The sequence below is a fragment of the Marmota flaviventris genome, chromosome 13 (assembly GCF_047511675.1).
Source record: "Marmota flaviventris isolate mMarFla1 chromosome 13, mMarFla1.hap1, whole genome shotgun sequence".
Classification (NCBI taxonomy): Eukaryota; Metazoa; Chordata; class Mammalia; order Rodentia; family Sciuridae; genus Marmota; species Marmota flaviventris.
The window spans coordinates 68,792,447-68,819,498 of record NC_092510.1 but is presented as its reverse complement, the minus strand read 5'-3'; the positions used below and the strand labels follow the sequence as shown (position 1 = coordinate 68,819,498).

At 38.3% G+C, this 27,052-nt stretch overlaps 1 protein-coding gene across 2 annotated transcripts in view; it reads left to right on the top strand.

Moving 5' to 3' along the window:
• Gne (glucosamine (UDP-N-acetyl)-2-epimerase/N-acetylmannosamine kinase) overlaps nucleotides 1-27,052 on the top strand; it is a 41,273-nt gene that overhangs the window by 10,293 nt on the left and 3,928 nt on the right. Inside the window, exons 3-12 of one of the 2 annotated variants that reach the window (XM_027931107.3) lie at nucleotides 1,339-1,790; nucleotides 6,537-6,689; nucleotides 9,673-9,885; nucleotides 13,206-13,293; nucleotides 14,928-15,138; nucleotides 18,156-18,285; nucleotides 18,907-19,128; nucleotides 21,593-21,775; nucleotides 24,619-24,735; nucleotides 26,212-27,039. In XM_027931107.3, the coding sequence (XP_027786908.1) occupies nucleotides 1,339-1,790; nucleotides 6,537-6,689; nucleotides 9,673-9,885; nucleotides 13,206-13,293; nucleotides 14,928-15,138; nucleotides 18,156-18,285; nucleotides 18,907-19,128; nucleotides 21,593-21,775; nucleotides 24,619-24,735; nucleotides 26,212-26,447 (2,005 nt within the window). In that variant the 3' untranslated portion in view covers nucleotides 26,448-27,039. Of the gene's footprint in view, nucleotides 1-1,338; nucleotides 1,791-6,536; nucleotides 6,690-9,672; nucleotides 9,886-13,205; nucleotides 13,294-14,927; nucleotides 15,139-18,155; nucleotides 18,286-18,906; nucleotides 19,129-21,592; nucleotides 21,776-24,618; nucleotides 24,736-26,211; nucleotides 27,040-27,052 lie in introns of those variants that run through there. The other variant, XM_071600746.1, reaches the window with a different exon arrangement.

The window sequence follows — 27,052 nt, the reverse complement described above, 5'->3', positions numbered from 1 at the left end:
TTATGAAATTATAAAATTATGTACAATGTATTCTCAGCCATGTTAAAATATTTGCATAAAATGGCTAGAAAGATTATATTTGTTGTTGCTGAGTAGTAGGTTTGTGGATAAAAATTTCTGTTTCCTAATTTTAAAATATAAATGTGTGTTCTATATTTAGAAAAAAAAGTCATATCTTTGACAATTTAGTCATAACTGGGAATTTTTAAGAAATTGAGAGTTGCTGTTATTAAAGCATGAAGCAGTCTGGAAACTGCATTTCATAGCCACTTTAATTCTATAAAGTTACATTTTCATTCCAAGCAGAATTATTAATGGTACCATTCAAGGAGAATTCAGAAGATAATTCCCATCACTCAGAAATTTATAGTGCAGTGACATGTCAGACATTCCGATCCCCCCCCGCCCTATTTTTTGGTAGAAATAATGAGCTTCATTTTTATAAGTAATATTTTTCCTATTAAAGTACATACTTTAGGGCTGGAGTTGTGGTTCAGAGGTAGAGCGCTCGTCTAGCATGAGTGAGGCACTGGGTTCGATCCTCAGGACCACATAAAACTAAAATAAAGGTATTGTATTCACCTACAACTAAAAAATAAATATTAAAAAAGTAAATTTGGGGGCTGGGGATGTGGCTTAAGCGGTAGTGTGCTCGCCTGGCATGCGTGCGAGCACCACATACAAACAAAGATGTTGTGTCCGCTGAAAACTAAAAAATAAATATTGAAATTCTCTCTCTCAAAAAAAAAAGTAAATTTTTACATATTTCTTTTTAAAAATTGATAGGAAAGTCCTGATCACTGGTAAAAAAAAAAAAAAAAAAATCTGCCTCAGATGTTTCTCCCCCTAGGTATTGACTTGTAGGGTCACAAGTGAGCCTTCCAAGGTGCGGCATGTGGGTTTTTTTTTTTTTTTTTTTTTTTTTTAATCAGCGATTGAACCCAGGGGCACTTAACCACTGAGCCACATCTCCAACTCTTTGTATATTTTATCTTGCCACAGGGTCTTGCTAAATTGCTGAGGCTGGCTTTGAACTTGTGATCCTTCTGCCTCAGCCTCCCAAACTGCTAGGATTATAGGCAAGAAGCACCGGCTTCATGTTTTTATCTCAATCTGGGTGGTGGCCACAGGGGTGTTCATGTAACAAAACTGATCAGGCTTTAAGTACATTTGTGGAATTTACTCTTAATTTTGTGTATAAGTTATACTTCAATTTATTTATTTATTTTTAAAATAAGTAAAAATGTGAACATGTTTCTCCCATCAGGGTTAGTGTTAGATTGTTTTTCTTGTATATTAAGAACATGGTGTCACATCTTTTTTTCTCTCCTGCTTTAGAAACACTTATCGCATGATTGAGCAAGACGACTTTGACATTAACACCAGGCTACATACGATCGTTAGGGGGGAAGATGAAGCAGCCATGGTGGAGTCAGTAGGCCTGGCCCTTGTGAAGCTACCAGATGTCCTTAATCGCTTGAAGCCTGATATCATGATTGTTCATGGCGACAGGTTTGATGCCTTGGCTCTGGCTACATCTGCTGCCTTGATGAACATCCGAATCCTTCACATTGAAGGAGGGGAAGTTAGTGGAACTATTGATGACTCTATCAGACATGCCATAACAAAACTGGCTCATTATCATGTGTGTTGCACCCGAAGTGCAGAGCAACATCTGATATCCATGTGTGAGGACCATGATCGCATCCTTCTGGCAGGCTGCCCTTCCTATGACAAACTTCTCTCAGCCAAGAACAAAGACTATATGAGCATTATTCGGATGTGGTTAGGTAAGTATGGCAGCCTTTATTTAGCCTAATGGCTGTTTTTTTTGTCAGGAAGCATTGGGTATGTTTCAGTTCTTTTGGTAACTCATGGTTAAACTATTTCATTAGCAATCAGAAAGCTAAGGCTTTAGTTCACAGATCTTGCCCTATGGTCTGACTTTACCTTTGAGATTCACCTTTTCTGTAAAATAGGCTTATTGGATTGAGCTTTTTAAAAAATATATGCTGTATTTATACAATGAAATGCTTTTATTTGTTATATATAATGTGGGTGAATATTTAGTTACCAGGACAATTTCTACTATATCAAAAAGAGGAAAAATCAAACTACAAAACTACATGTGAATATGATGCCATTTTTAGAAAAGTTATAAAAATGGAAAGGCTAGGAAGTATGTACACCAGGTCATTTCTAGTGTGGGATTACGGATGTTTTTATTTTTGTTTTCTGCATTTTGTAGTACAACGAAAAAAATTGTTATTTTTACTTTTAATGCTTTTCTAACAGTATTATTGGAATACTCAGGTGAGATAATAAATGTTCAAAGCAGATAGCAAACCAGAAGTACTTATTAATATAAGGGATTTTGATGATTATTATTAAAAAGCAAAAGTCATAGTTATAACATCAGAGTTTGTTATCTTTGCAAAACAAAGCCTTAAAGTGTTAAATTTTCAATTATCAATAATCTGGCTTCCTGGAAATTACCTTTTCTAATCAGAGGTAAAGAAAACAAACCTAAGAACAGAATATTAATTAGTTAATTTATAGTGAGAATGCCATGTAAGAATCAGGACTAATCACTTATTTTGGATCTTCCTTTTTCTAAAAGTAAATCTACTGAATAATGAAATAATGAATAGGTAATTGATTTGATGATTATGTAATCAAAGAAATTTGGTGTATTTTTTATCCAGATCACATTAGATTGGGAATGGAATTGGGCTTTCTCACTAGATAAATTATCCCTTCTATATATTTCTTATCCTTGGACAGATTTATAGCTATCAAAGAACCTGCCTAGATAATGGGGATAGAACAAACATCTGTCTCTTCACTCTCCTTTTCATATGCTTCTAAATGAACCCTCTTGCACTCTGTTCTAATCATACTTTGAGCTCTCTATATTCTGGGAAACCTTGTGTTACTGAAAAATTCTAGAGTAGAAAATAACCACTAGAAAGCAGAATGCAGCAAGAATTGCACTTATAAGATTTTAAGTCTTATTTGGGACCATTTAAGTAGTTCTTTATGAAAAGAAAGATGACAAAATAGCATTTATCAGGATATGGTCATGGAAATGAAGTAATTTTTCTCTAATGGGTGCTGTTGAACCTTGCAATCCTAGCTAAAGGGGTATGTCATAAATATATATAGCACCTTAACCTATAAGTCAACTTTGACAAAGTTATGTATTTGTTTTACTAATATCTTAAGTGATAATGGTTATAGATCCAGCTTGAAACTAGTCATAGCTTTGTTTATTAAACTAGTGAAAAAGAAAATACAGGACAAAGAGCCGGAGTTATCCACCCTTTGTAATGACACATTTTATAAAGCATGTACCTGCTTTTTGACAAGCAACTTTATTTATTTATTTTTATGTGGTGCTGAGGATTGAACCCAGTGCCTCCCACGTGTTAGGAAAGTGCTCTATCACTGAGCCACAACCCCAGCCCCTTAACAAGCAACTTTTTATGTTATTACTCTGCTTATAGGAAAATAAGGTTGGGTAGACAACTTATGCTGTGTGTAACCAGACCAATAGTATATGTAACAATCCTAATAAAAACATTAGCAAAGGGCTTGGGAGTGTAGCTCAATGGTGGAGTTTATATTTAGCATGCTTGAGGCCCTAGGTTTTATTCCTGGGTCCAATTAAAAAAAGAGAGAGAGAGAAGGAAAGAAAATTAGTACAGTTAAATAGACATTAAATTCCTAGTAACAAGGGCTGGGGTTGTAGCTTAGTTGTAAAGTGCTTGACTGGCATGTGCAAGGTCCTGGGTTTGATCCCCAGTACCAAAAAAAGAAAAAAATGTCCTAGTAACAAAAGACACATCATGGTAAATACAGGACTTACAATGCAAAACAAAATCATAGTACCTTAATAGAAAACGTAGGAAGGGCTAAGGCTGCTGAATTCAGACACAAATGGTTGCAGGTTGAGACACTGGTGCCAGCTTTGCACAAGATGTATCACTGCCAGGAATAAATAGCTCTGGCTCAGTGTCTTGTTTTCTTTCTCACAGATTTAAAAAAAGACATCTAGTTTTTGCTGTTTTGCCAATCTTTCAAAAGAAACTGCTTAAGTGGCTCTATATAAAACCTTAAAACGCAAAATGCAGTCTCACTGCACCTGTGTTGTACAGTTATTTTCTATGCACTACAAATGTTTCTTACACTTAAAGTAGAAGATAAATGAGAAGGATATTGTATTTCACTTCATAATTACTGCAGATTTTATGCCAAGTTTTTTTTTTTTTTTTTTTTTGCAAAAAATGGGATGGAGTCATTATGTGAAGTGTTTTCTTTTTAAAAAAATTGTGCCAGTATTACTTAGAAAACATTTATTATGGGCTGGGGATGTGGCTTAGTGATAAAATGCTTGCCTGACATCCCCAACACACACACACACACACACACACACACAAATTAGTTTATTACTAAACTGCCTCTGGTGCAAGATTAGGAGGCAAAGAATACTTATGAATATATGTTAATGTGGCAACGATTATATGGTGAAATATGATATACTGGGTGTGGTGGCACATGCTTATAATCCAAGTTACTCAGGAGGCTAAAGAAGCAGGAAGATCCCAAGTTCTAGGCCAGCCTGGGCAACTTACACCCGGTCTCAAAATAAAATAAAAGGGCTGGGGATGTAGCTCAATTTTTGCCTATCATGTGCAAAGCCCTGGGTTCAATCCCCAGTACTGCCCTGTACCCACTCCCCACACAAATAGAAAAGTGGAAAGCTCTTTGGAGGCAGACTGCCAGCATTTTTCTTCTTGATCTTCTGCTTGGTCCTTGGTGGTAAATTGTAGCAATAAATTGTGTAAAACAATCCTGCACTGGACTACAGAAGCACCCTAACCTTCTCGCTTTCAAAGAAAATTTGCCCCCCAAAGCCCAAGGATCAGAGACTTGCCCTCTGTGTTTTCTTTTTTTAAAATATCTTTATTTATTTAGTTTTATGTGGTGCTGAGGATTGAACCCAGGGCCCCACACGTGCGAGGCAGATGCTTTACCATTGAACTGCAGCTCCAGCCCCCACCTCTGTGTTTTCAAGACAGAGTATATGGGCAAACAACCAACGTGAAAAATGAGGGGTGAAGGGCCCTTGTGATGGGACTGTGTTCCTCCATAGCTGTTGCCTATTTCCATTAGTGTTCTTTGAATTTTGCCATGAAGAATCATGTATATATAACTCAATTACTACATTAAAGGCTAACATCTTCTCTCTATTTATTGGGCATGGATGAGTTAATTCACATTATGGAAACATGCCTTATACTGGTACAGATTAATCCTGTGGTTGGATTGCAGAAATATGTAGTATTTCCATATTCCTTATGGTGAACACACTTCTTTTATTGCCACTCCTTTTCCCATGTTTTTAATGTTTTACAGCAAGCACCCTGTGACACTGACATTAAGCATCTTTGAAATTGTTTTGAGACTTGTGTTAACTGTAATGTAAGCTGTAAGAGGCTGTTTTCATTATGATTTTTTTTTTTTTTTTTTTGAGACCAAGTCTCCCTGTGATACTCAGGCTGGTCTTGGATTTCTTGAGAAATCCTCCTGCTTCAGCCTCATGAGTAGCTTGGACTATAGGTGTACACTACACCCAGCTTTCCTCTGATCTTTTAAATGTTGTGTTTATAAAGTTTCCAGTAGATTCTTTTAGGCCTTTAGTATTTTTTCTTACTAAAATAAATAATAATAATAACCATTATACTTCTTCCTCCTCACAATTTAGAAGCTAATATAGGACCAATAAGTTCTCAAAATAAAAATTTGGAGCTAATATAGTATTTTAAATCAAATACTACTAAAGATTCTAACAGTAAAAATTCTCTTTTATCATTAAATCATAAAAATAAGTTAGTGGAGCTCATTTTCAGTTTTATGGGATAATACAGGCCCTATGATAAACGTTGTGTGTTGTATGGCATGGCACTATCAACCTAAGCCTTTTACATTTTAAATGCTTGCTGAGGAAAGCCTTGGTATCCCACACTAATGATGAATGAAGCCTTTCCAGCCCTTTCAGCAGAGTTAGAACACTTGTTGAATCTGGTGGGTGATGGTTTGGGGAGCACCTATGCATTGTCAAATATTCTTAATGATCATTCAACTTCTGAGTACCCCGATTTACAACATACTATTATTAATTAGCAATGCTGATTATTGATTAGAAACATTAGTTAGAAATTGGGAATGTTCACATTTTTTAGGGCTTTGGAATATTTTGGATTTTACAACAGTGAATTTCTAGTTCCTGCTATTTACACATATATTTTATATTTGTGGTAGCAAGAATCTGTAAAATGTTAAGTTTGATGGTTCCTTGTTGCTATTTAGTTCTTATCATTGATCCCAATATGGATGACCTGCTTAGAATGTGACAAACAGTTTTGATCTTAGAATTTTTAAAAGCAGACTTCAAGGTCTTACTTTTTAGAATTTGCTGCTTCTCTTAAGTTGCTTAACTAATGAAGCAATGTGGTTTGATTTTCTTTAAACAGGTGATGATGTAAAGTGTAAGGATTACATTGTTGCACTACAGCACCCTGTGACCACTGACATTAAGCATTCCATTAAAATGTTTGAATTAACATTGGATGCACTTATCTCATTTAACAAGCGGACCCTAGTACTGTTTCCAAATATTGATGCAGGTAATTGAACTTGAAAATGAAATCATGTCACCTACATTTTCAAATTTTGTTTCTGTTACCTCTTCTCTTGAATGTCTTCCTACTCACCCATGTTATCATTGAAGGCCATCTAGGCTGAAATGTATTTCACTTTTCAGAGAATTACCTATTTTGTTATAGATCAGAGTTGTGATTTTTTTTATCAAGTCTGGTAGAAATTTAATAAGAAAGAAGTAAATTCTTTTTTTTTTTTTTTAAAGAGAATTTTAACATTTATTTTAGTTTTCGGCAGACACAACATCTTTTTTGGTATGTGGTGCTGAGGATCGAACCCGGGCCGCACGCATGCCAGGCGAACGCGCTACCGCTTGAGCCATATCCCCAGCCCCAAGAAGTAAATTCTTAAGAAAAAAATCTAATGTCCACCTTACTCTCATGGTTAGTTTCTTTCCTCTAGTTTCAACCAATGAGAAATTCTTATAATTGATAGTCTCTTATAGACTTGAGGCATAAATATTAGAAAAGGAAAGTAATGATTCCACTGACTGTAGTAAAATTTCTATTATTACTCTTTCTTGTGTTCTTTCTTACCTATTTTGGTATACCTTAAAGTAATTTTGAGCTTAAGCAGTTTAGATCTGGAATTCTTAACCAGTTGATGCTTAAGCCTGCCCTCGGTAATCACCTGATGATGGATGGTACTGTGAACTTTTAGTGCTAGTGAGGCAAGTTAGCTGGGCATATGAGATATAAAGGAGAAGTACCCCAGCAGACCCCTACACTGACGGAATTTTCAAATACTTGCCATTGTTAGCTGACAATACTCAAATTGCTTTGCTTTTATGCTTTTTTTTTTTTTGGTAAAGGAAGCAGGACCCAGCCAGGCATAGTGGCACATGCCTGTAATCCCAGCAAAGCAACTTGGGAGGCTGAGGCAGGAAGATTTCAAGTTCAAGACCAGCCTCAATAACTTAGCAAGGCCCTAAGCAACTTAGTAAGACTCTGTTTCAAAATAATAAAAGGACTGGGAATGCAACTCAGTGGTCAAGTCCCCTTGTGTTCAATTCTCAGTACCAAAAAGTAAAAGTAAAGGTCAGGACCCTTTATTTGCAATGCCAAAATATCATCATCTTGCTCTGAAAGAACTTTCTCTTAATGACCCTTTAATAATCTTTTCTGTTAGGGGAAACAAAATAAGTATTATGGGGTTAGGGATGTTGCTCAGTGGTAGAACACTTGACTAGCATACTTGAAGACCTCAGTGATGAAGTACCACTGGGTTCAATCCCCAGCACTACAAAAACAAAGAAATGAAATACAGTGTTAGTTGAAAAATAAGAATACTTAATCCAGATTTTGTCCAGGTAATATGCCAATATTTCAGAAAAATTCAATACTGATTCTTGTCTAATCCTTTAAATTCTACATAAACACATATAATATGTTTATGTATCTCTCAAATTGTATCTTCTGTTTGTAATATATTTTCCTGATTGTATATACTTTAGAATAGAGCTATTTTTCCTCTGTAAAAGGCCCCATGATTTAAAGGGTCATTTTTTTCTTTTTTTAATTTCTTTTTTTTTTTGGTGGGGTTCTTTTCTTTTTTGGAATTGGGGTTCAAACCGAGGGGCATTGTACCACTGAGCTACCAGCCTTTTTTATTATTTATTATTTTGTTATTTTTTATTATTTTTTATTTTGAGACAGAGTCTCGCTAAGTTGTATTTTATTTCTTTGTTTTCGTAGTGCTGGGGCTTGAATCCAGTGGTACTTCATCAAATTTGTAATCCTTCTGCCTCACCTCCAGAATTGCTGGGATTCTAGGCATGCATCACCTTGCCCAGCTCCATGGAGTTTTTGATAAGATGTACAAAGGGAACAATAAAGAAATAAGGATGAAGGCATCAATCATTTTTATCATTATCTGGTTTTGTGCCCAGTTGCCCATTGTAGGACTTTCTAGAAAATTGGACTAATGCTTGTGGTTTAAGCCTAAGGCCAAAGATAAGCCTTTAACTGATTCCAAGTCTGAATCTTAGAATAGTAGTACCTCTAGTGTGTCACATACTACGGTAATTACAGATGGTGACTGGAGTGCTCTGGCAACACTGTATGCAGAGAGAAGTGGCCAGGCTCACTCCTAAGAGTGAGACCCTGAGCCCATTGACCTACCTTGCTACATAGATAAAGTTAATATAAGAAGAGATGGCATGCATGGCTTCTGATAATCAGTGGTTCCTGTCCACTAGTAGGCATAGTGTGGTCACTGTCCTACATTCTAATCCGTCAGATGAGCAGTTTTCCCTCTATTGTCTAGAAGAGGATGAAGAGAAGCTTTTCCCTCAAGTATCTTTAAATTGTTTTAAAATCATGCATTTAAATAAAATATTGGGCTGGGTGTAGCTCAGTGGTAGAATGCTTGCTTAGCACATGCAAGGCCCTGAGTTCAATCTTCAGCACTCAAAAAAAAAAAAAAAAAAGTTTTAAAAATGTCCACTATGGTATCAGAATCGATTTGAATTTTCTTGGAGTTTAGCCCACATAGGTGGGGGTGCTGTCCAGCTGACCTATTGTTACTGTAAATATGAGCAGAGTTGGGCAGAGGTTTTCTGATGGATGTCCCTGGGGTGTGAAGAATGAGACCTTTCCACTTAGGATCTCCAGATTAAGGGACATAGACTGTAGGCCTGGGTTTAGCTCTTAATTGTTGATTAAGGTAAAGATTTTTACTGCAGCATTAATAAAAGTATTTGCTTCATTGAATTTTGTTTCAAAAGCTCCAACTGTTTGAGTTCCAGGATGAATTGAAGTAGAGAGCTAGCCAGACATTTTAGATGCTCATCATTCCTGAAAAGACTTATGATTAAAATTATTATTTCCTCAATAACTGGTATGAGTTTTTATGGAGATTTCCTCAAGCGGGGGGCGGGAATACTTTCTAATGGAAATGGTTTCTTTGTCTCATATACCATTTAACAGTTGGTTCTTCTCATTTTCACAGGTAGCAAAGAGATGGTTCGAGTGATGCGGAAGAAGGGAATTGAGCATCATCCCAATTTTCGTGCAGTTAAACATGTCCCATTTGACCAGTTTATACAGCTGGTTGCGCATGCCGGTTGTATGATTGGGAATAGCAGCTGTGGGGTACGAGAGGTTGGTGCTTTTGGAACACCTGTGATCAACCTAGGAACACGTCAGATTGGAAGAGAAACAGGTGTTTACCTTTGCTTATATCTCAGTTGACTAGGCTTTCTATATTTCTGTGAGTTATCATAAGGTATGTTTATATTGGTGCTGGGCATATATTTTTGTGAGCAAGTGAGTGAATGAGGTGAATGACGAATAGCTTAAATCTGGAAATAGTCTATAAAAAGTACATAATGATTACCAAAATTTAAAGCTCTATTTATATTTTTATTGTCCTTGTAATATCAATTAGAGTTAAGTGGTTCTTAATTATGATCTTTGAAGGCTGTATTTGAGAATGTGGTTAAAAAAAAATGTGGTTGATGTGTCATGAGTATATGACACATACTGTACTACTCTTTCATACCATAGTCATGAGTCTGTTACACATAGTATACTACTCTTGTATCTTCTGGGCCTCATGAAATCTCTTCAATCAGTACTTTAAATTATGGCAATTCTATGAAAGATGCTCCTTAATAACTAAGGTATCAGGATTATTATTAATATGCTGAGCTAGATCCTGTTTTTAACATTAGTCCAAGTTCTAATACTATCTACATGCAACTATATATCTGCACTTAATGGTAAGACTTGTTCCAGCTCTGCTCTTTCTTCCATTCTTCATAATTGCTGCTCTTTCTTTTACCTTTAGATCATCTCTCATTCCAGAACATTACTTTGCTTCTCACTTCATAGAGAAAATAGAAGCTGTGAGATGGAAATTGTTTCAAATTCAGAAAATGCCATGCCATGTGCTAGACACTGGATTTGTTAGTAAATTAGACTAACAAGGACTGAGCTCTCATATAACTTAGATGTCATGGGAGGGGGGATGGATTATAAACAAAAATAAAAATATCAGGATTTCTATGTGTTATACTGACGGTTACACAAAGTAATGTGATGAGCTGTATTAGGTTGGTAAGGAAAGGTCTCTTTGAGGGAATGACACTTAAGCTGAGACCTGAATGACAAAGTCAGCTTTGTGAAGAGCAGGGAGAAGCAGCGGGAATAGCCAGTGTGATGCCCTAAGGTGGAAACAAGTTTGATGTATTTGAGAAACAGAAGCGTCAGTGTGGCCGTAAAGTAGTGGGCAAAAGGCAGAGAAGGGGGCAGACTTCTATAAGCCAAAGTACTGGCTTACAAAATTTGTAATTTTTTCTGAGTATCTTGGGAATCCAGTTAAGGGAGAGAATGGAATGTTATGGCTTGCACTTTGGAAAGATTACTGTGTCTGCTTGTGGAGAGAATGGAGTGTGATAGGGCAAGAGGTGAAGCAGGGAGACAGGGACTATTTGTGCAGATGAAAGAGAATAGTGGCTTAGGCTAAATGGTAGTATTAGAGATGCAGAAGAATTGATTTGGGTTTTATTATAGTATTTGCTGATGCTTGGATGTGGGTTGTAAAAGAAAGGAATCATAGTCATGCCTAGATTTTTATATTGAGCAGTGGGGGTATATTTTCCAGATAAGGGAGTTCTGAGGGAGGAACAGATCTGGGGGAGGATGCAATTAAGAATTCTCTAATGGCTGTGTTATGTTCCCATGTCTATTAGATAACCACAGCAGAGATGGCAATAAGCAACTAAATAGTTCAGGGAGAATTAGGGGTAGAGATAGAAATTTGAAAGTCATTGGCATATGGATGGTTATGTAGTTAGGACATCAGTTGAGTTGCTATCACAGAAACTTCTATCTGGTGTTTCTCTACCTTTTGGTATAGAGTCTGTATTTTCACCATTAGGAAGGAGAAAAAGGGGGAAGATGCCCTTTCCTTTAAAGGCATGACTTAGAAGTTGCAAATACTTTTCACATTTACCAGGACTTAGTCACATGGCCATACTTAGCTAGTCTTTTGCTAGGTGATCAGATGCTAAAAATTCCATTTCTAGAGTAAAAAAGAAAGATATCAAAGATAATGGCATTCTGCCCTAAATGGTATTTAAAACCAAGGACTAAATGAAATGAACCAGGGAGAGTTGTCAGTAAGGCAGAGAATGGAGTGTAGGACAAACCTCTGGAGCTCTTCAACATTAAGAGTTTTGGTGAAGAGGAAAGGCTAGCAAGGAAAATTGAAAAGGGCAGGGTGTATTGGTACATACCAGCAACTTGGGAGGCTGATGCATGAGGATCCCAAGTTCAAGACCAGTCTTAGAGACTTTGTGAGATTGTCTCAAAATTAAAATAAATAAAGAAATAAAAAGGGCTAGGGATGAAGCTGAGTGGTAAAGCACCCTTGGGTTCAATGCCCAGTACCAAAAACAAGGAAAGTGAGGGCTGGGGAGATAGCTCAGTTGGTAAAGTGCTTGCTTTACATGCAGAAGGCCCTGGGTTCAATCCCCAGCACCACAACACACACACACACACACACACACACACACACACACACACACACACACACCAAGAAAATTGAAAAGGAACTGCCAGTGAGAGATCAGAGGAAAATGAGAATATGATATCATAATGCCCAGAAAATAGTGTTTTGAGGAGGTGGTGGTGAATGCTGCTGAGAGTTAAGTATGATGTGAAAGGAGAATTGAACACTGGATTTGGCAATGTGGTCTCTTGGTCTGTGTCTTTCTGCCTCCACTCTTACATAAATGTATGTGCCCATTCAGGACTCCTTTCCTTCTTATTTTCCTTTATAGTGTGTGCATATGTGGTGATGATGAGGATAGCGGAGAAGGTGTGTGTCTCCTGCCTGTCCACTGCTCATCCTTCTAACTGTGCTCTAAGTCCCCTCCCCTCCTGCCTTCTCAGGGACTTGCCCATCAGGCATCCTTTCTCTTCCATGTATGTTTAACCTCCTCATCTTAAACTTGCGTTGGCCTCTCAAATATTAAAAGCAAAAACAATCTCTCCTGTGACCTACACTCCTCTCCACTCTTCCACTCCTCTTAGCCAAGCCTGTTGAAAACGTGACCATTCTTACTATATTCCCTTTCTCAAATTGGTTAGGAAATGGAGGAAGAGAAAGTGCTACCTGAATAGCTCACCGGCAATTGACTGGCCAGTCATACCTGACCAGCTGATTGAATGATTGGCTAAGGAGATGGAAGACAGGGCAGGTTGAGAGTGGGCTTGACAGATGACTAGGCAAGTGAGATGTGGATGCTGGATTAATCCACCTTATTTATTTCAATAAATAAACAAAACCATGATTTATTGTCTTTGGGAATAAAGAACCCTAGTGCCCTAAAATGTTTGATATATGGAAATCTTGCAGAATGCTCTGCAGTCCTTCTGAGTTTTAGGACTAAATTATGAATTCATTATACTGCCAACTTCTTTATTCTTTAGAGAGTCCCATGTCCAATTCATTAAAATGTGACATGATTTACCTAGGGGAGAATGTCCTTCATGTCCGGGATGCTGACACTCAAGACAAAATATTGCAAGCACTGCACCTTCAGTTTGGTAAACAATACCCTTGGTGAGTATACAACCTCTTTTTTTTTTTTTTTTAGAGAGAGGGAGAAAGAATTTCAATATTTATTTTTCAGTTTTTGGCGTACACAACATCTTTGTTTGTATGTGGTTCTGAGGATCGAACCCCGGCCGCACGCATGCCAGGCGAGCGCGCTACTGCTTGAGCCACATCCCCAGCCCCCAACCTCTTTTTTAAAGTATTTTAAAAGGGGAAATAGTTCAGGCACCACTTTAAAGTTGCAGTGGACCAGTGTTTAGTCCCCATCTTAACAACTTTTCTTCTCATGCCCAGGGCTTCCTAGCTGCTGGTGAGATGGGAATGGCAGATATCTTACCCCTTAGTATTGTCCCAAGGGTTCTAATGTAGAATTTATTTTTTAAACTTGTCTCAGTTAATTATACAGTACTTTGGCTAGAAAATACTATTTTAACCTAATTTGACTTTCTAGAAATATTACAAAATAATGTAACTAATTTTCTTAAAAAATATTCTAGTCAGGGGCAGGGGTTGTGGTTCAGTGGTAGGGCAGTTGTCTAGCATGTGCGAGGCACTGGATTTTATTCTCAGCACTGCATATAAATAAATAAAATAAAAATCCACCAATAACTAAAAAAATATTAAAAAAAAATTCTAGGGCTGGGGGTTGTGGCTCAGTGATTGAGCGCTTGCTTTGCATTCAGGAGGCACTGGGTTCGAACCTCAGCACCACATAAATAAATAAGTAAATAAATAAAGATATTGTGTCTATCAAAAAAATTCTAGTTCAGAATTTTGATTAATTTTGGTTGTCCTATTTCAAATTGATGAATTTTCTCAGAAAGGTAAAGATAAAACTTCTAAAAAAGCAAGACAAAAATGCAGACACTTAGTTATTCTATTGCTGCAGAGATCCAGATGTCATTTTATTTTATTTAGTTATGTATAATTATGATTTCCAGTTTTTTAATTGACAGATCACATTGTGAATCATCATGTCTTGTACATGATGCTTTGAAATTATGCCACACACACATTGCACAAATGTTATTTTATTTTGGTTTATGTATTTATAAATTATTTTTTGCAATGATGAGGATCAAACCCAGGGCCTCGTGAATTCTAGGCAAACACTATTCCTTTGAGGTACACTCCCTGACATGTTATTTTATTTTAAATTTTTTTTCTTTTTAGTTACACATGACAGTAGAATGTATTTTGACGTATATACATGTAGTATAACTTCCCATTCTTGTGGTTGTACATGATAAGAAGTTTCACATAGTGTATTCATATATGAACATAGGAAAGTTATACCTGATTATTCTACTGTCTTTCCCATTCCCATCTCCCCTCCATCCCCCCCATACCCCGCTGTCCAATCTGCATATCAGAGAGAACATTGGTCCTTTGTTTTTTTGGGGATTGCCTTATTTCACCTAGCATGGTAGCTTCCAGTTCCTCTATTTACTGGCAAATGCCATAATTTCATTCTTCTTTATGGCTGAGTAAATATTCCATTATGTATATATACCATCCAGAATGTTATTTTAAAAAGGAGCAACACAAACTATTTTTACCTGAACCTTCAGATTTCATTAAACCACACCCTCAACATCACTTAATGTATACAGTGAATTTAATTGTTTTGGATATTGTAGTTCAAAGATATATGGAGATGGAAATGCTGTTCCAAGGATTTTGAAGTTTCTCAAATCTATTGACCTTCAAGAGCCACTACAAAAGAAATTCTGCTTTCCTCCTGTGAAGGAGAATATCTCTCAAGATATCGACCATATTCTTGAAACTCTAAGTGCTTTGGCTGTTGATCTTGGTGGAACGAACCTCCGAGTTGCAATAGTCAGCATGAAGGTATACTCACTGCTCAGCTCTTAATTATGCATCCCATTTGAGTAATTGAGTTTTAAAATGTATAGTTGGAAGACAGGACTAGAAACATACAAGAGTGTGTAATCATTTGCCTATAGTACTGATTTTGAATCTATTACAATGTTTGTCTTGTTTATCAACTATTAACATTTCAAAGAAGTAAATTTTCAGGGAATTCAAGGTAGCAGACTTGAATGAACAATGGGTAGAAAAGACACTTTTAGGCATCAGAGAGGGCTTTTGCCACCCAGGAGACCTGAAAGTATCGGAGTAGTCACAGTGGAGTAGAGTGTGAAGTATGCTGATCACCATCTCCACCCAGCCAAGAACACGTGCATTTGCATGGGGTGAAAGAAGTTGCTTCTTCTCTCAGATATTGTCAGACAGATGGGTTCTCCACTTTGCATTTTTATAAGTATATTCTTTATTGAAGAGAGCATATCTTTATTAACTAGACATCAACACAGCATTGACAGGCTGAGAGTGCCTTCATGATCTCTGAATGACTTAATGAGGAAAAACCTTTGTTTGAAACATTATAAAGTTTTAGAAGTGCACAAGAAATAGCAAAGATTTTAAAAACAAAAATACAGGGAGCTTGTTAATATCATTAATCAAAAATACAGAAAAGCAAAACAAAACATACTTTTGCTAAGAGAAACTAAAAGGCCTCCCTTACACTTTTTTTTTTTTTAGTGCCAGGGATCAAACCCTGGACCTCGCACGTGCACGTTAGGCAAGTGCTCTATCATGGAGCTACACCACAGTCCCATAAACACTTAAAAAAAAAAAGTTAATAGAACAATATTTTCTTAATCTGAAAAGGATTTATTTCTTATCCATGGCCAGTATTCTTTGTGAAATTCTAGAGGCATTCCTGTTGAAATCAAGAAAAAAAATCTTTTGCAACATAATTTTAATATAATTCTGAAAATTACAAAGGGAAAAAATAAGGAATAGCAAAAATGGAGACTGCGGACAGAATAAAACAAAAATATTATTTAGACAATTTGAAGAAATCAGCTAGCTTATAGGGTTAATAAGATAAGTAACATGGTTGGATATTATGAAAAATATGTAAGTATCAATAATTTTCTATCTAGGTGAAATTGTAGACAAAGATTTGAATTTCCCTTTAGGTGGTGTTTGTTGACTCCCCTGCATATTCAGCATTACTTGGAAGCTTTAATAAAACACAGATGCCTGGCTCCTGCCCCAGACTAATTAAATTGGAATTTCTGGGGATGGGTGGACATATCAGTATTTGTTAAGAGTAGATTCTGATATATAGTGAGGTTGGGAAACACTCCTCTAGATTGCTTTAAATTTTTTTTTTTAAATTTGTTCTTTTTAGTTATAAATGACAGTAGAATGTATTTTGACGTGTCATATATACATGAAATATAATTTCCCATTCTTATGGTTGTACATGATGTGGAGTTACACTGGTTGTGTATTCTTATATGAACACAGGAAAGTTATGTTTGATTCATTCTACTGTCTTTCCCATTCCCATACCCCAGGTTGATTTTTAATGACTGTTATTAGTAATAGTTTTAACCCTTATATTGATATGTAAAAATCCCTTAATAACAAAAGAATTTAAAGAGAAAAAGAGACTATTCAAAACAACTACTCCTGAAGAATAATCAAAACCAGAAAACTATGTGATGTACATAAAGAAAATTATAAAACTTTACTATAAAATATAAAGGCCTAAAAAAGTGTCCTTGGTGAAAGTACTGAATATTTCAAAAATGTCAGTAGTCCCCAAATTGGATTATAAATTTAATATAATTCTAGTCAATATTCCAATGGGATTTTGAAGTTGAATAAAATTATCATAAATCACAGTTTTTTTTTTTAAAGTTTAGCATTATTCTTAAATTAATACATAAGTGAGTTGGTGTGGCAGCACACGCCTGTAATCCTAGCTACTCTGGAGGCTGAGGCAGGAGGATCATAAGTTCAAGGCCAGCCTGAGCAATTTAGTGTCCCTGTCTCAAAATAAAAAGGGCTGTGATGAAGACTTGGACAAAACACTAATATCGTTTCTAAGAGCTCAAGGATCTCTTCTTTGGGCATGACCCCACTACCCATTAAAGTGCCCATCTGAGTGAACTAAAAATTGTGTAGAAATTCCTGTTTGTTCCTGCTAACACTTGAAGATAGGGCTTCCATATGTAGGAAGCAGGAATCTAACTTCCAAAAGCAGCAATTAATTAATCCAGGTGGATTACACATAGACCAACCCACATCCTGCTTTTATAATTTGTATTTCCTTGACACTACTGAGCTTCTCATCACTTGTGTTATACTCTGTTTAGTCACTTCTATATAAAGTAAAGTTGAGTTTACATCACCTTGTTTCTTAGTGCAATAATATATTGCTGATGAAAACTTTTCCTTACCAATTACTTAGCATGCTGGAGGCCCTGGGTTCATTGCCAGTACCAAAAGAAAATAATAAAAATATACAAGTGAGATGAATTAAGAAAAAATATAAAAATAGGAACAAAAAATAGGAAGGATTATCCCTGTTTGGTCTTAAAACATCATAAAGCACAGTAATTTAAACAATGTGCTCAGCATGGAAATTATCCTGAGTAAATAGGATAAATTGGTTTCAATTGCAGGGGATGATTAAAATTCAAGTAGGATAACTATTTAGTTGCCCTAGAATTTAAACAAAAACATTGGGTCAATCAAAAAGAGTAAAATATGACCTTTTAGTGAATGAGATTCAGGTTAGCCAATGTTCACCTTAAGCTTAAAAAGGGGTCCATTTCATTGCCTGTGGAGTTGTTGCTTCAGCAACTTTGTATCAAGATGGATTCCCAAGAAAATACTTGGGCTTATTCCATGGCTGGTTGAAGCCAGACAAGGCTCTGTCCCCAATCATCTAAGTTTGCATCTAAGTCATCTAAGCCTGTGCTATAGCACTGTGTGATAGGCTCCTTAGCTAAGTGAGATAGATCTTATTGTTTTTTCTTTTGTAGGGTGAAATAGTTAAGAAGTATACTCAGTTCAATCCCAAAACCTATGAAGAGAGAATTAATTTAATCCTACAGATGTGTGTGGAAGCTGCAGCAGAAGCTGTAAAACTGAATTGCAGAATTTTGGGAGTAGGTAAGATGGTAAATTACAAATCCAAGAAATATTCATTTTAATGTACAGTCTACTGAGTTCTGATGTTTAACTGAACATCATGTTATGGTCTGCCTGTGTACAGATGGCTCTGGTCCTGTCTGTATACCCAAAGCATGGTGACTTCCTGGGATGCTGACAAGTATTATGGGAGAAGCACTGATGGTTCTGTAAATCTGTGGGGAGCTATAGATTTACTGTCTAATATTTATAAAACTGTCTAATATTTCCTTGTAGTCCTTGGCAATGTTTGTATTGAGATCTTGAGTGAATTAATGTGTGTGTGTGTGTTGATTTTTTTTGTAGTGCTGCTTTTATAATTTTTATTTCCTTGACACTACTGAGCTTCTCATCACTTGTGTTATACTCTGTTTAGTCACTTCTATATAAAGTAAAGTTGAGTTTACATCACCTTGTTTTTTAGTGCAATAATATATTGCTGATGAAAACTTTTCCTTAAATAATGCTTATAAATGTAGGCAAGCAGCTGTACCAATAAGCTACATCATCAGCTCTAATTTGTGTTCTGAGCTGAGAAAGTTGGCATGCCTTCCTAAGATTGCTAATCAGAATTATTTTCCTTGTGTTTGTGGTGGAGCTCAGGCATTTCCACAGGTGGCCGTGTAAATCCTCAGGAAGGGATTGTGCTGCATTCAACCAAACTGATACAAGAATGGAACTCTGTGGATCTCAGGACCCCACTCTCTGACACTTTGCATCTCCCCGTGTGGGTAGACAACGATGGCAATTGCGCTGCCATGGCAGAAAGGAAATTTGGCCAAGGAAAGGGACTGGAAAACTTTGTTACACTTATCACAGGCACAGGTAAGAGAGGAAGGGAAGGAGCTAGAATGTGTGTTGGAACTCATCTTCAACCTCAGCTAAGCAGTTACAACTCTGCCTTAGTCTTTGCTTCCAGCTTGAGTATGTCCTGAAGGTGAACCCAGGTGAGAGCTTAAGGCTTTCCCAGGTGTTTTCTAAGCATGTGCCCAGCACTAGTCTTGCCTATGGCCTTCTAAATTTCTAGGAACTTGTCATACATAGTCAGAGTTCTTATTCCCCCAAACTTCTCATTCTTCAGCTTTTCCTCCTGGTTTTTTAGTCTATTACATGTCTCGGCCGCTTTGTTCTAGGCACTAGAGACTAATACATTTTACCTTTAAATGCCTTTTACAAACACCTGTGTATAACCCCCCCTCAGCATTGAACAGTTCCCAGTTAGGTGAGAGATAAGGAAGCTCTTGGAACTGGTCTTCCATGGAACTACCAGGTAAGTCAAAACAACCACAATTTTTTGAGAACCAGTTGATTCTGCTTCCTCAGGTACTGGTATCTATATGCCAGAACTGGGAATGGGGCTGTTGTTCAAGGTCACTTCCAAGCTAGGGAGTGGGTGGGTCCAGGTTAAGTTAAATTAAAAATCAGACTTACTGAGATAAACTGTTTTCCTTCTTCCTTTCCATGTTGTAAATCTTTGGTTAAATTTCAGGAGTTGTAAAACAAGATTCTGACAGCCTTGCCCCCTTATTCATTGCTTAAGTGGCAGGATGGATTTTTGAAGTTCCCTACTTTCGTCATTTTCATTGATGTCCAAATTTGGTTTTCCTGTTGTTTTATTTTTAAATTTTATTTTTATTGTATATATTTAAGGGGAACAATTTTATTTTTTTAAATGAGGAAAGTAGATTCATCTAATGAAGTCGTTAGGTTAGAATATGCCTAATCTTAACACTTGTGTGTGCTTAAACTCTGCACTATATTACCTCTCCCTTTGAGGTCATGTACTTTAGCTCATATAGTTCCTCCCTTTTCTTGGATGTGGTTTTAGCTAACTTGGATACCATTTCCTAGTTCAGAGTAGTTAACAAGCTGTAAATCAGAGGGGTGGTGACAGATGGAAGGACAGCTCTTAAAAGCAGAGCTTTCTAAGCCAAGATCCCCGTATTCCTTAATAATTCTTAAACTCCATTCGAAAGATGATTGTTTATATTCATAACATTTGAATTGAATTTTTAGTTATAGCATCATCAAGAAGAGACAAAACCAGGGGCCAGGGTTGTGGCTCAGTGGTTGAGTGCTTGCCTAATATGCGTGAGGCACTGGGTTTGATCCCCGCCACCACATAAAAAAAATAAATGAATAAAAACAAATAAAATAAAGGTTAAGAGAGAGAGACAAAATCATATTCATATTCTCTGCTTCAGAGAAGCAGGTGGTGTGTGATATATTTTGGAATTTTTTTAATATTTATTTTTTTATTTATAGGTGGACACAATGTCTTATTTTACTTTATGTGGTGCTGAGGATCGAGTCCAGTGCCTCACACATGCTAGATGGGCACTCTACCTCTGACTCACAATCCCAGCCCAGATTTTTTTGATTTTTTCTTTATTGATGGTACTGAGGATTGAACTCAGGTCCTTATGCATGCAAGGCTATGAGCTATGTCCAACTGAGCTATGTCCCCAGCCCTATTTTGGATTGTTTTATCTTGGCTTTCCTCAAAGCAAAAGCATGAGTTGGGTATAGTGGTGGCACATACCTGTAATCCCAGATACTCAGGAGGCTGAGGAAGGAGGATCACAAGTTTGAGGCCAGCCTCAGCAACTTAGTAAAGCCCTATCTCAAAAAATAATAAGGACTTGGGATGTATTTGAGTGGCAGAACACCCTAGGTTCCATCCCCAGTACTGGGGTTAGGGGAGAAGCAGAGCCTGATAACAACCATTTGGGTATAGGTATTTTCTTTAGGAGATGAATCTGAGAAGCAGGAGGGAGTGGGAAAAGTGAAACACAGTAGGAGAAAAGCCATTAAAGGAAGCATTATCAAAGTGGCCTTAAGGGCAGTGGGGGTTGAAATCTCCCACAACTTGAAAAAGCCTATAGAGCAGAGTGCAGAACTGTCCACTTATAGATGCTGGCTCCTGTCTCACCTGGTGAGGGCTGCCTCTTGGCACTGTGCCTTCATGGCTGAGTGGGCTCTTACTGTGGTGTGGGAGGTGGCCATGGTGCGCAGAGACAGGCAGCGTGTGCTTGAAGGGGGTAAGCCATCAAAACTAGGTGAGCCAGGCGCCCTGAACGGTCTGCCATAGCTATGTTTGAAACTGGAGTGAATCAAGCAGATGTGACACAGGTATCCAAAGATCTGCTAAAAATATTTCCTTTCAAAATGCTGCCAAATAAAGTTTTGGTGCGTACTACATTTCAACTGTCTAGAAAAGCAAGCATTGGAAAACTTTGCTAAACCATTGAGGCATTGCCACATCATAGATTTTTGTCTCTTAATGCAGGAATTGGTGGTGGGATCATCCATCAGCATGAATTGATCCATGGAAGCTCCTTCTGTGCTGCAGAACTTGGCCACCTTGTTGTGTCTCTGGATGGGCCTGACTGTTCTTGCGGAAGCCATGGATGCATTGAAGCATATGCTTCCGGAATGGCCTTGCAGAGGGAAGCCAAAAAGCTACATGATGGTTGGTATCTTTCCCCTTAGGGATTAAGTAACCAAATAGTAGACAAGTATCCAAAGAGCTGAATACTAAAGCCAGGGCTTTTAACCTTTTCACTTCCTAGAGGAAGAGCAGGGCTTCCTCCTGATGTTCCACTGATGCTTGGCTCTGACCCAAATTAACACTCTCCCTCTCTAGGGGTAGAGGTGGACAGGGGCCTAGAGGTCCAAGACATAAGGGATGATTTCTTTTAGTTTTGTTTCTCAGCCATTAGCACAGGGTGGGTACATTTTAATTAAGCAAGAAATGAACATCTTACAGTTTTTGAACTGAGAGATCTCTTTGAATTAAAGCTGTTTCTAGACATGTTATGCAAGTCAGGATGGACAGATTCAGTTAATGTCATTATTACATATTGTGCTAAAGCCACTGAGCATTAAGACCAAGGAACACAAATGCAAGTAAGCAGGACACTGCAAGTGCCACTTCACCCTCTGCACAGGGAGGGAGTGCCAGGTGCCTTCCTGGGAGTTGAACATCAGAACCAGAGAGTTAATCAAGCGTGAGTGGTCAGGGGAGCTCTTCTAGGCATGAAAACAGTGGCGTGGGTGCATAAAGGGCAAGACTGGGCATAGTGTAGCAGGAGAAAAGCCATTAACAAACAGTATAGGAAAGACACAGACAGATCTGAATTTTAGATTCTTCACTAAACTCCTAACTTGGCAGTTGAATGGAGGATGGCTTTAGGTGGGACAGTTCTGGAGTGACTTTCAGTTTTCTGGTTGGACAGCTCAGGGGTGGGAATGTTGACTTGGTATAGGCATGTTAGAATACCGAGGTGCCGCAAGAAATCAAACGTGTTCAGAAGTGGGTCAGCAAGGCAAAATTATTCTGCAGAAGGGTGTGCCCTCAGAGGGAATCAGGAGAGCAGGCACACCAGGACAGCCAGTCCACCTGCTTTTATCCCTAATACAGCGCTCCCTCTTGCCCCTATTGGAGGAAGGGGGTTATGATCTATGGGATTAGATCTATTTTTAAAATTGGGGCAAGCAAAGGGAAGGACTGTAGTTAAAAATGCCTACAATTGGATCCAATTAAGGCTGAATACTATATTCTGAAAATGGACAAGATGATGGTTGGGTACCTGGAGGACATCCAGGTAGAAATGCTTATAAGGCAGCTGAACACTGGGATCTGTCACTCAGGAGGATGACTAAGCTAGAAAGAGGGACTGGAAATCGTCAATATGGAGGTGGTAGTTAAGCCTATGAATGAGACCAGGGAATGAGGCAAGCCAGAGTCAAGGATGGAATGCTGAGCAGCATCAGCATTGGAGAGGCGTGGGGGTGGGGGGAGCCAGAAAAGGGAAAACTTCATAGAACCAACCAAAAAAAGAGTGTTTCAGAGGGTGTAGTCAGTAATGTTAAGTGCTACTTATGAGAATTTTGAAAAAGTTCATTGGCTTTGGCCACAAGGACATCATTTGATGCCCTTACAATTGTGTGTTCATGTTTGAATGTTGGGTTTCATTTTCTCCCTAGAGAGCCTGTTTAAATGATTTTTTTTCCTCTGGTGAGGGTGAAACTTCCCTACCACAGATGTATTTTTTATGTTCCACATGTATATCTATACTTTATACATAAAATGAGGGAAGCCAAAAAGCTACATGATGGTTGGTATCTTTTTTTGCTTCAGAACCAATCTGTAAGCATGTACTGGTGGGACAGAAACCATGGGAATGGAAGTGAAGGTTTGGAATGCAGGAGAACAGGTGTGGAGTACCAGCCATAGAGTGTCTGAACAGGTGGGAAGAAATGAGTTGCAAAGCCAGGTAGAGGGCAAGAACAAAAATGTGCAAGCACTGATTGATTTGTAGGTGGGGGCAGACAAGTACAGGAATCCAGCCTGGTGGCATCTTTTATCAGAGAAGTAAGAAGTGTGGAAATGTATTGGTGAAGGTATAGAAGAACAATGAGAAAGTGAGAACTGGTAACTGCGAGGCTCAGGAAAGACAGGAGAAATCCATTGGTATCTAGGTAGTCGTCTGCATGATTGGGGATTTTCTTCCTTCAGAGCCTAGAATAATAGATTGGGCTGAAGATTGATCTGGATTGGTGACTGGCAGAAAGACAAAGACCACAAGTAATAGAAATCTCTACTGTTTATTTAGCATTTACTCTAGCCAGCACTGTTAAGTACTTTATAATCTATTATCTCATTTGATCTCTGAAATGACCCTAAGTACTATTGCCCCAGTATTCTAGAAGGGAGAAATATATAGTGATGAAGTGACATGGGGAGGTCTACGCAGTTAGTAGTGGCAGAGCTGGAACCGCACCCAGGCCTGACTGCTCCGCAGTTACTGTGCCGTGCTGCCCTAGAACATTGGGCATTGAAGTAGTGTGGCACTGCATCTGGGGTAGATGAGGATGGAACTGAATTAAGGAGCCAGATCATTTGTGGGAACAGAATATTTTTAAGACTCCAGTATTAGAAGTGAAAAGCAAGGGAGCCAGAGGGCTAGAAGACTGTCATCACATTTGAGATTTTTCCCAGCTATAGAAGTTCTGGATTATGTATAGCCAGTTATCAAGAGGGCAGCAAAGGCTTTGGGGGCAATATATATGGATGTTTGTGAATAATAAAGTTTTGCATGATGTGTCCACGGGGCTGGGAATTGAACTCAGGGTCTTGTGCATGCTAGGCAAGTGCTCTACTACTGAGTTTCATCTTCAGCCCTGCAACTATAAACAGAAAGCACCTCACTCAGGGGCTTGCTGCCCATAGGCACATAAGCTTGGCCTCTCCCCAGGGCTGCCCACAGCTCACTAACAACTGCTTCTCCTCACTCTCTTCACTCGGCTCAGAGGACCTGCTCTTGGTGGAAGGGATGTCAGTGCCAAAAGATGAAGCCGTGGGTGCACTCCACCTCATCCAAGCTGCGAAACTTGGCAATGCGAAGGCCCAGAGCATCTTAAGAACAGGTGAGCCAATGGCTCCAGGCAGCCATGCCACAGGGAGTGTTCTCAGATACCAGGGCTCTGGCAGAGAACCCTCAGTTTCCCTCAGGGAACCAGTATTCTGCATTCTGTTCAGAGGTACTTTTCCTATTTTCTGAGGAAAAAAAAAAAAAAGGAAATGTATTAAAGGCATTTGCCAGCAGCAGTACTTTTATAAATAGGTGTTTGGTTTTACAATTTTGATAATACTATAGGATAGAGAAATATCAAAGAGCAATAAGAAAAAGTATCACTTTAAAGTTTTACCATTCAGTCAGAGATACCAATTATTAGTATTTCTTTTGAGCCTTTCTATTCCTTTTCTGTTCATTTTTTACATAGTTGAGATTATATTCTACAGTATATGCCATTTTATTCTTTTTATGGAGACTCATTTTTCACTTCAAGATATCACATGATTTGGGCTGGGGTTGTGACTCAGTAGCAGAGTGCTTGACTAGCATGTGTGAGGCACTGGGTTTGATTCTCAGCACCACATATAAATAAATAAAAAATAAAAGTCCATTAAAAAAAAAAGATATCACATGATGTGGGGCTGGGGTTGTAGCTCAATGGTAGAGCACATACCTAGCATCTGTAAGGCACTGGGTTTGAATCTCAGCACCACATATAAATAAAGAAAGAAAGAAAGGTCCATTAACAACTAAAAAATATTTAAAAAAAAAAGACATCGCATGATAGTTTTCATATTAAGAATAAGTCACAGGGCTGGGTGCAGTGGCACATACCTGTAATCCCAGCAGCTCGGGAGGCTGGGGCAGGAGGATCATGAGTTCAAAGCCAGCCTCAGCAACAGTGAGGCACTAAGCAACTCAGTGAGAACCTGTCTCTAAATAAAATACAATAGAGCTGGGGATGTGGCTCAGAGGTTGAGTGTCCCTGAGTTCAATCCCCCAGACCAAAAAGAATATATTAAAAAAAAAAAGAATAAATCATGGGGAGTAAGGCTATAGCCCAGTTGGTAGAGTGCTTGCCTTGCATGCACAAGGCTCTGGGTTCAATCTCCAGCACCACATTAAAAAAAAAAAAAAAAAAAAAAGAATAAATCATGAGCAAGGTACAGTGGCACATGCCTATGAAGCTAGCAACTCGGGAGGTTGAGACAGGACTGCAAGTTCAAGACCAGCCTCAGCTACTTAGTGAGACTCTGTCTCAACAACAACAAAAAGAATAAATCATGGCACACACCTATATTTCCAGCTACTTGGGAGGCTGAGGCAGGAGGATCGGTTGAGCCCTGGAGTTCAGAGCCAGCCTGGGCCACATAACAAGATCTCTCTCTCTCTTAAAAAAAGAATAATTCATGAACAGCTATTAAAATATTGCTCCCCATTACTTAGAATGAATATACTTTACCATTACTGGCCACTGGCTCTTTCCTACCTTCTTCCTTGGTGTTTTTAGTTTAGTACCCCAAAACTCATTTTTGTTTTCCTGTAGCTGGAACAGCTCTTGGTCTTGGGGTCGTGAACATCCTCCACACCATGAATCCTTCCCTCGTGATCCTCTCTGGAGTACTGGCCAGTCACTATATCCACATCGTCAAGGATGTCATTCGCCAGCAAGCCTTGTCCTCGGTGCAGGATGTGGATGTGGTGGTTTCAGATTTAGTTGACCCTGCCCTGCTTGGTGCTGCCAGCATGGTTCTGGACTATACAACTCGAAGGATCCACTAGATTCCCAGGAGTGGACATGGGCCGAGACTCAAGAACTTCTTAGTGGAATCAAGTTCTTTTCTTTTAGATGAACATTTCTTACACAGCAAATTTAGTATTTTATTGCAGCGGACACTGGCAGAGAGTGCTTTTGCTTTTCGTCTCTTTTAAATTTATCTTTCCTGTGCCCATTTTTGTAGATGCTGCTCTTTCTGATGTTTTCCTACTAGGGGTCATTTTAGGAGAAGCCTGTAAGTTCCAATCACAACCTCTTGTGCTAAAAGGAGCTACAATAATAGACCAGGGAGCCTTAGGACTCTGCTTACTAATGTACCACCCAGACCTTGCAGACCTACTTTGGATGAGAACTTCATATGTGTGGGTTAATAACTCTTTATCTAACCCCAAACTCGGAGAATAGAAAGGGATCCAGTCAGGGAACAGAAGAGTCTTACCAGGAAAAGCTTACCTGAACTTTTTAAAAATAGCTTTGTTGAAGTATTTTTTAAAGTGTACAATTTGATAAGCTTTGTCTTATGTATATACTTATGAAACCATGACCACAATAAAGACATTGGACATGGTGGGCATGCTGGTGCACACCTATAATCCCAGCCCTCAGGAGG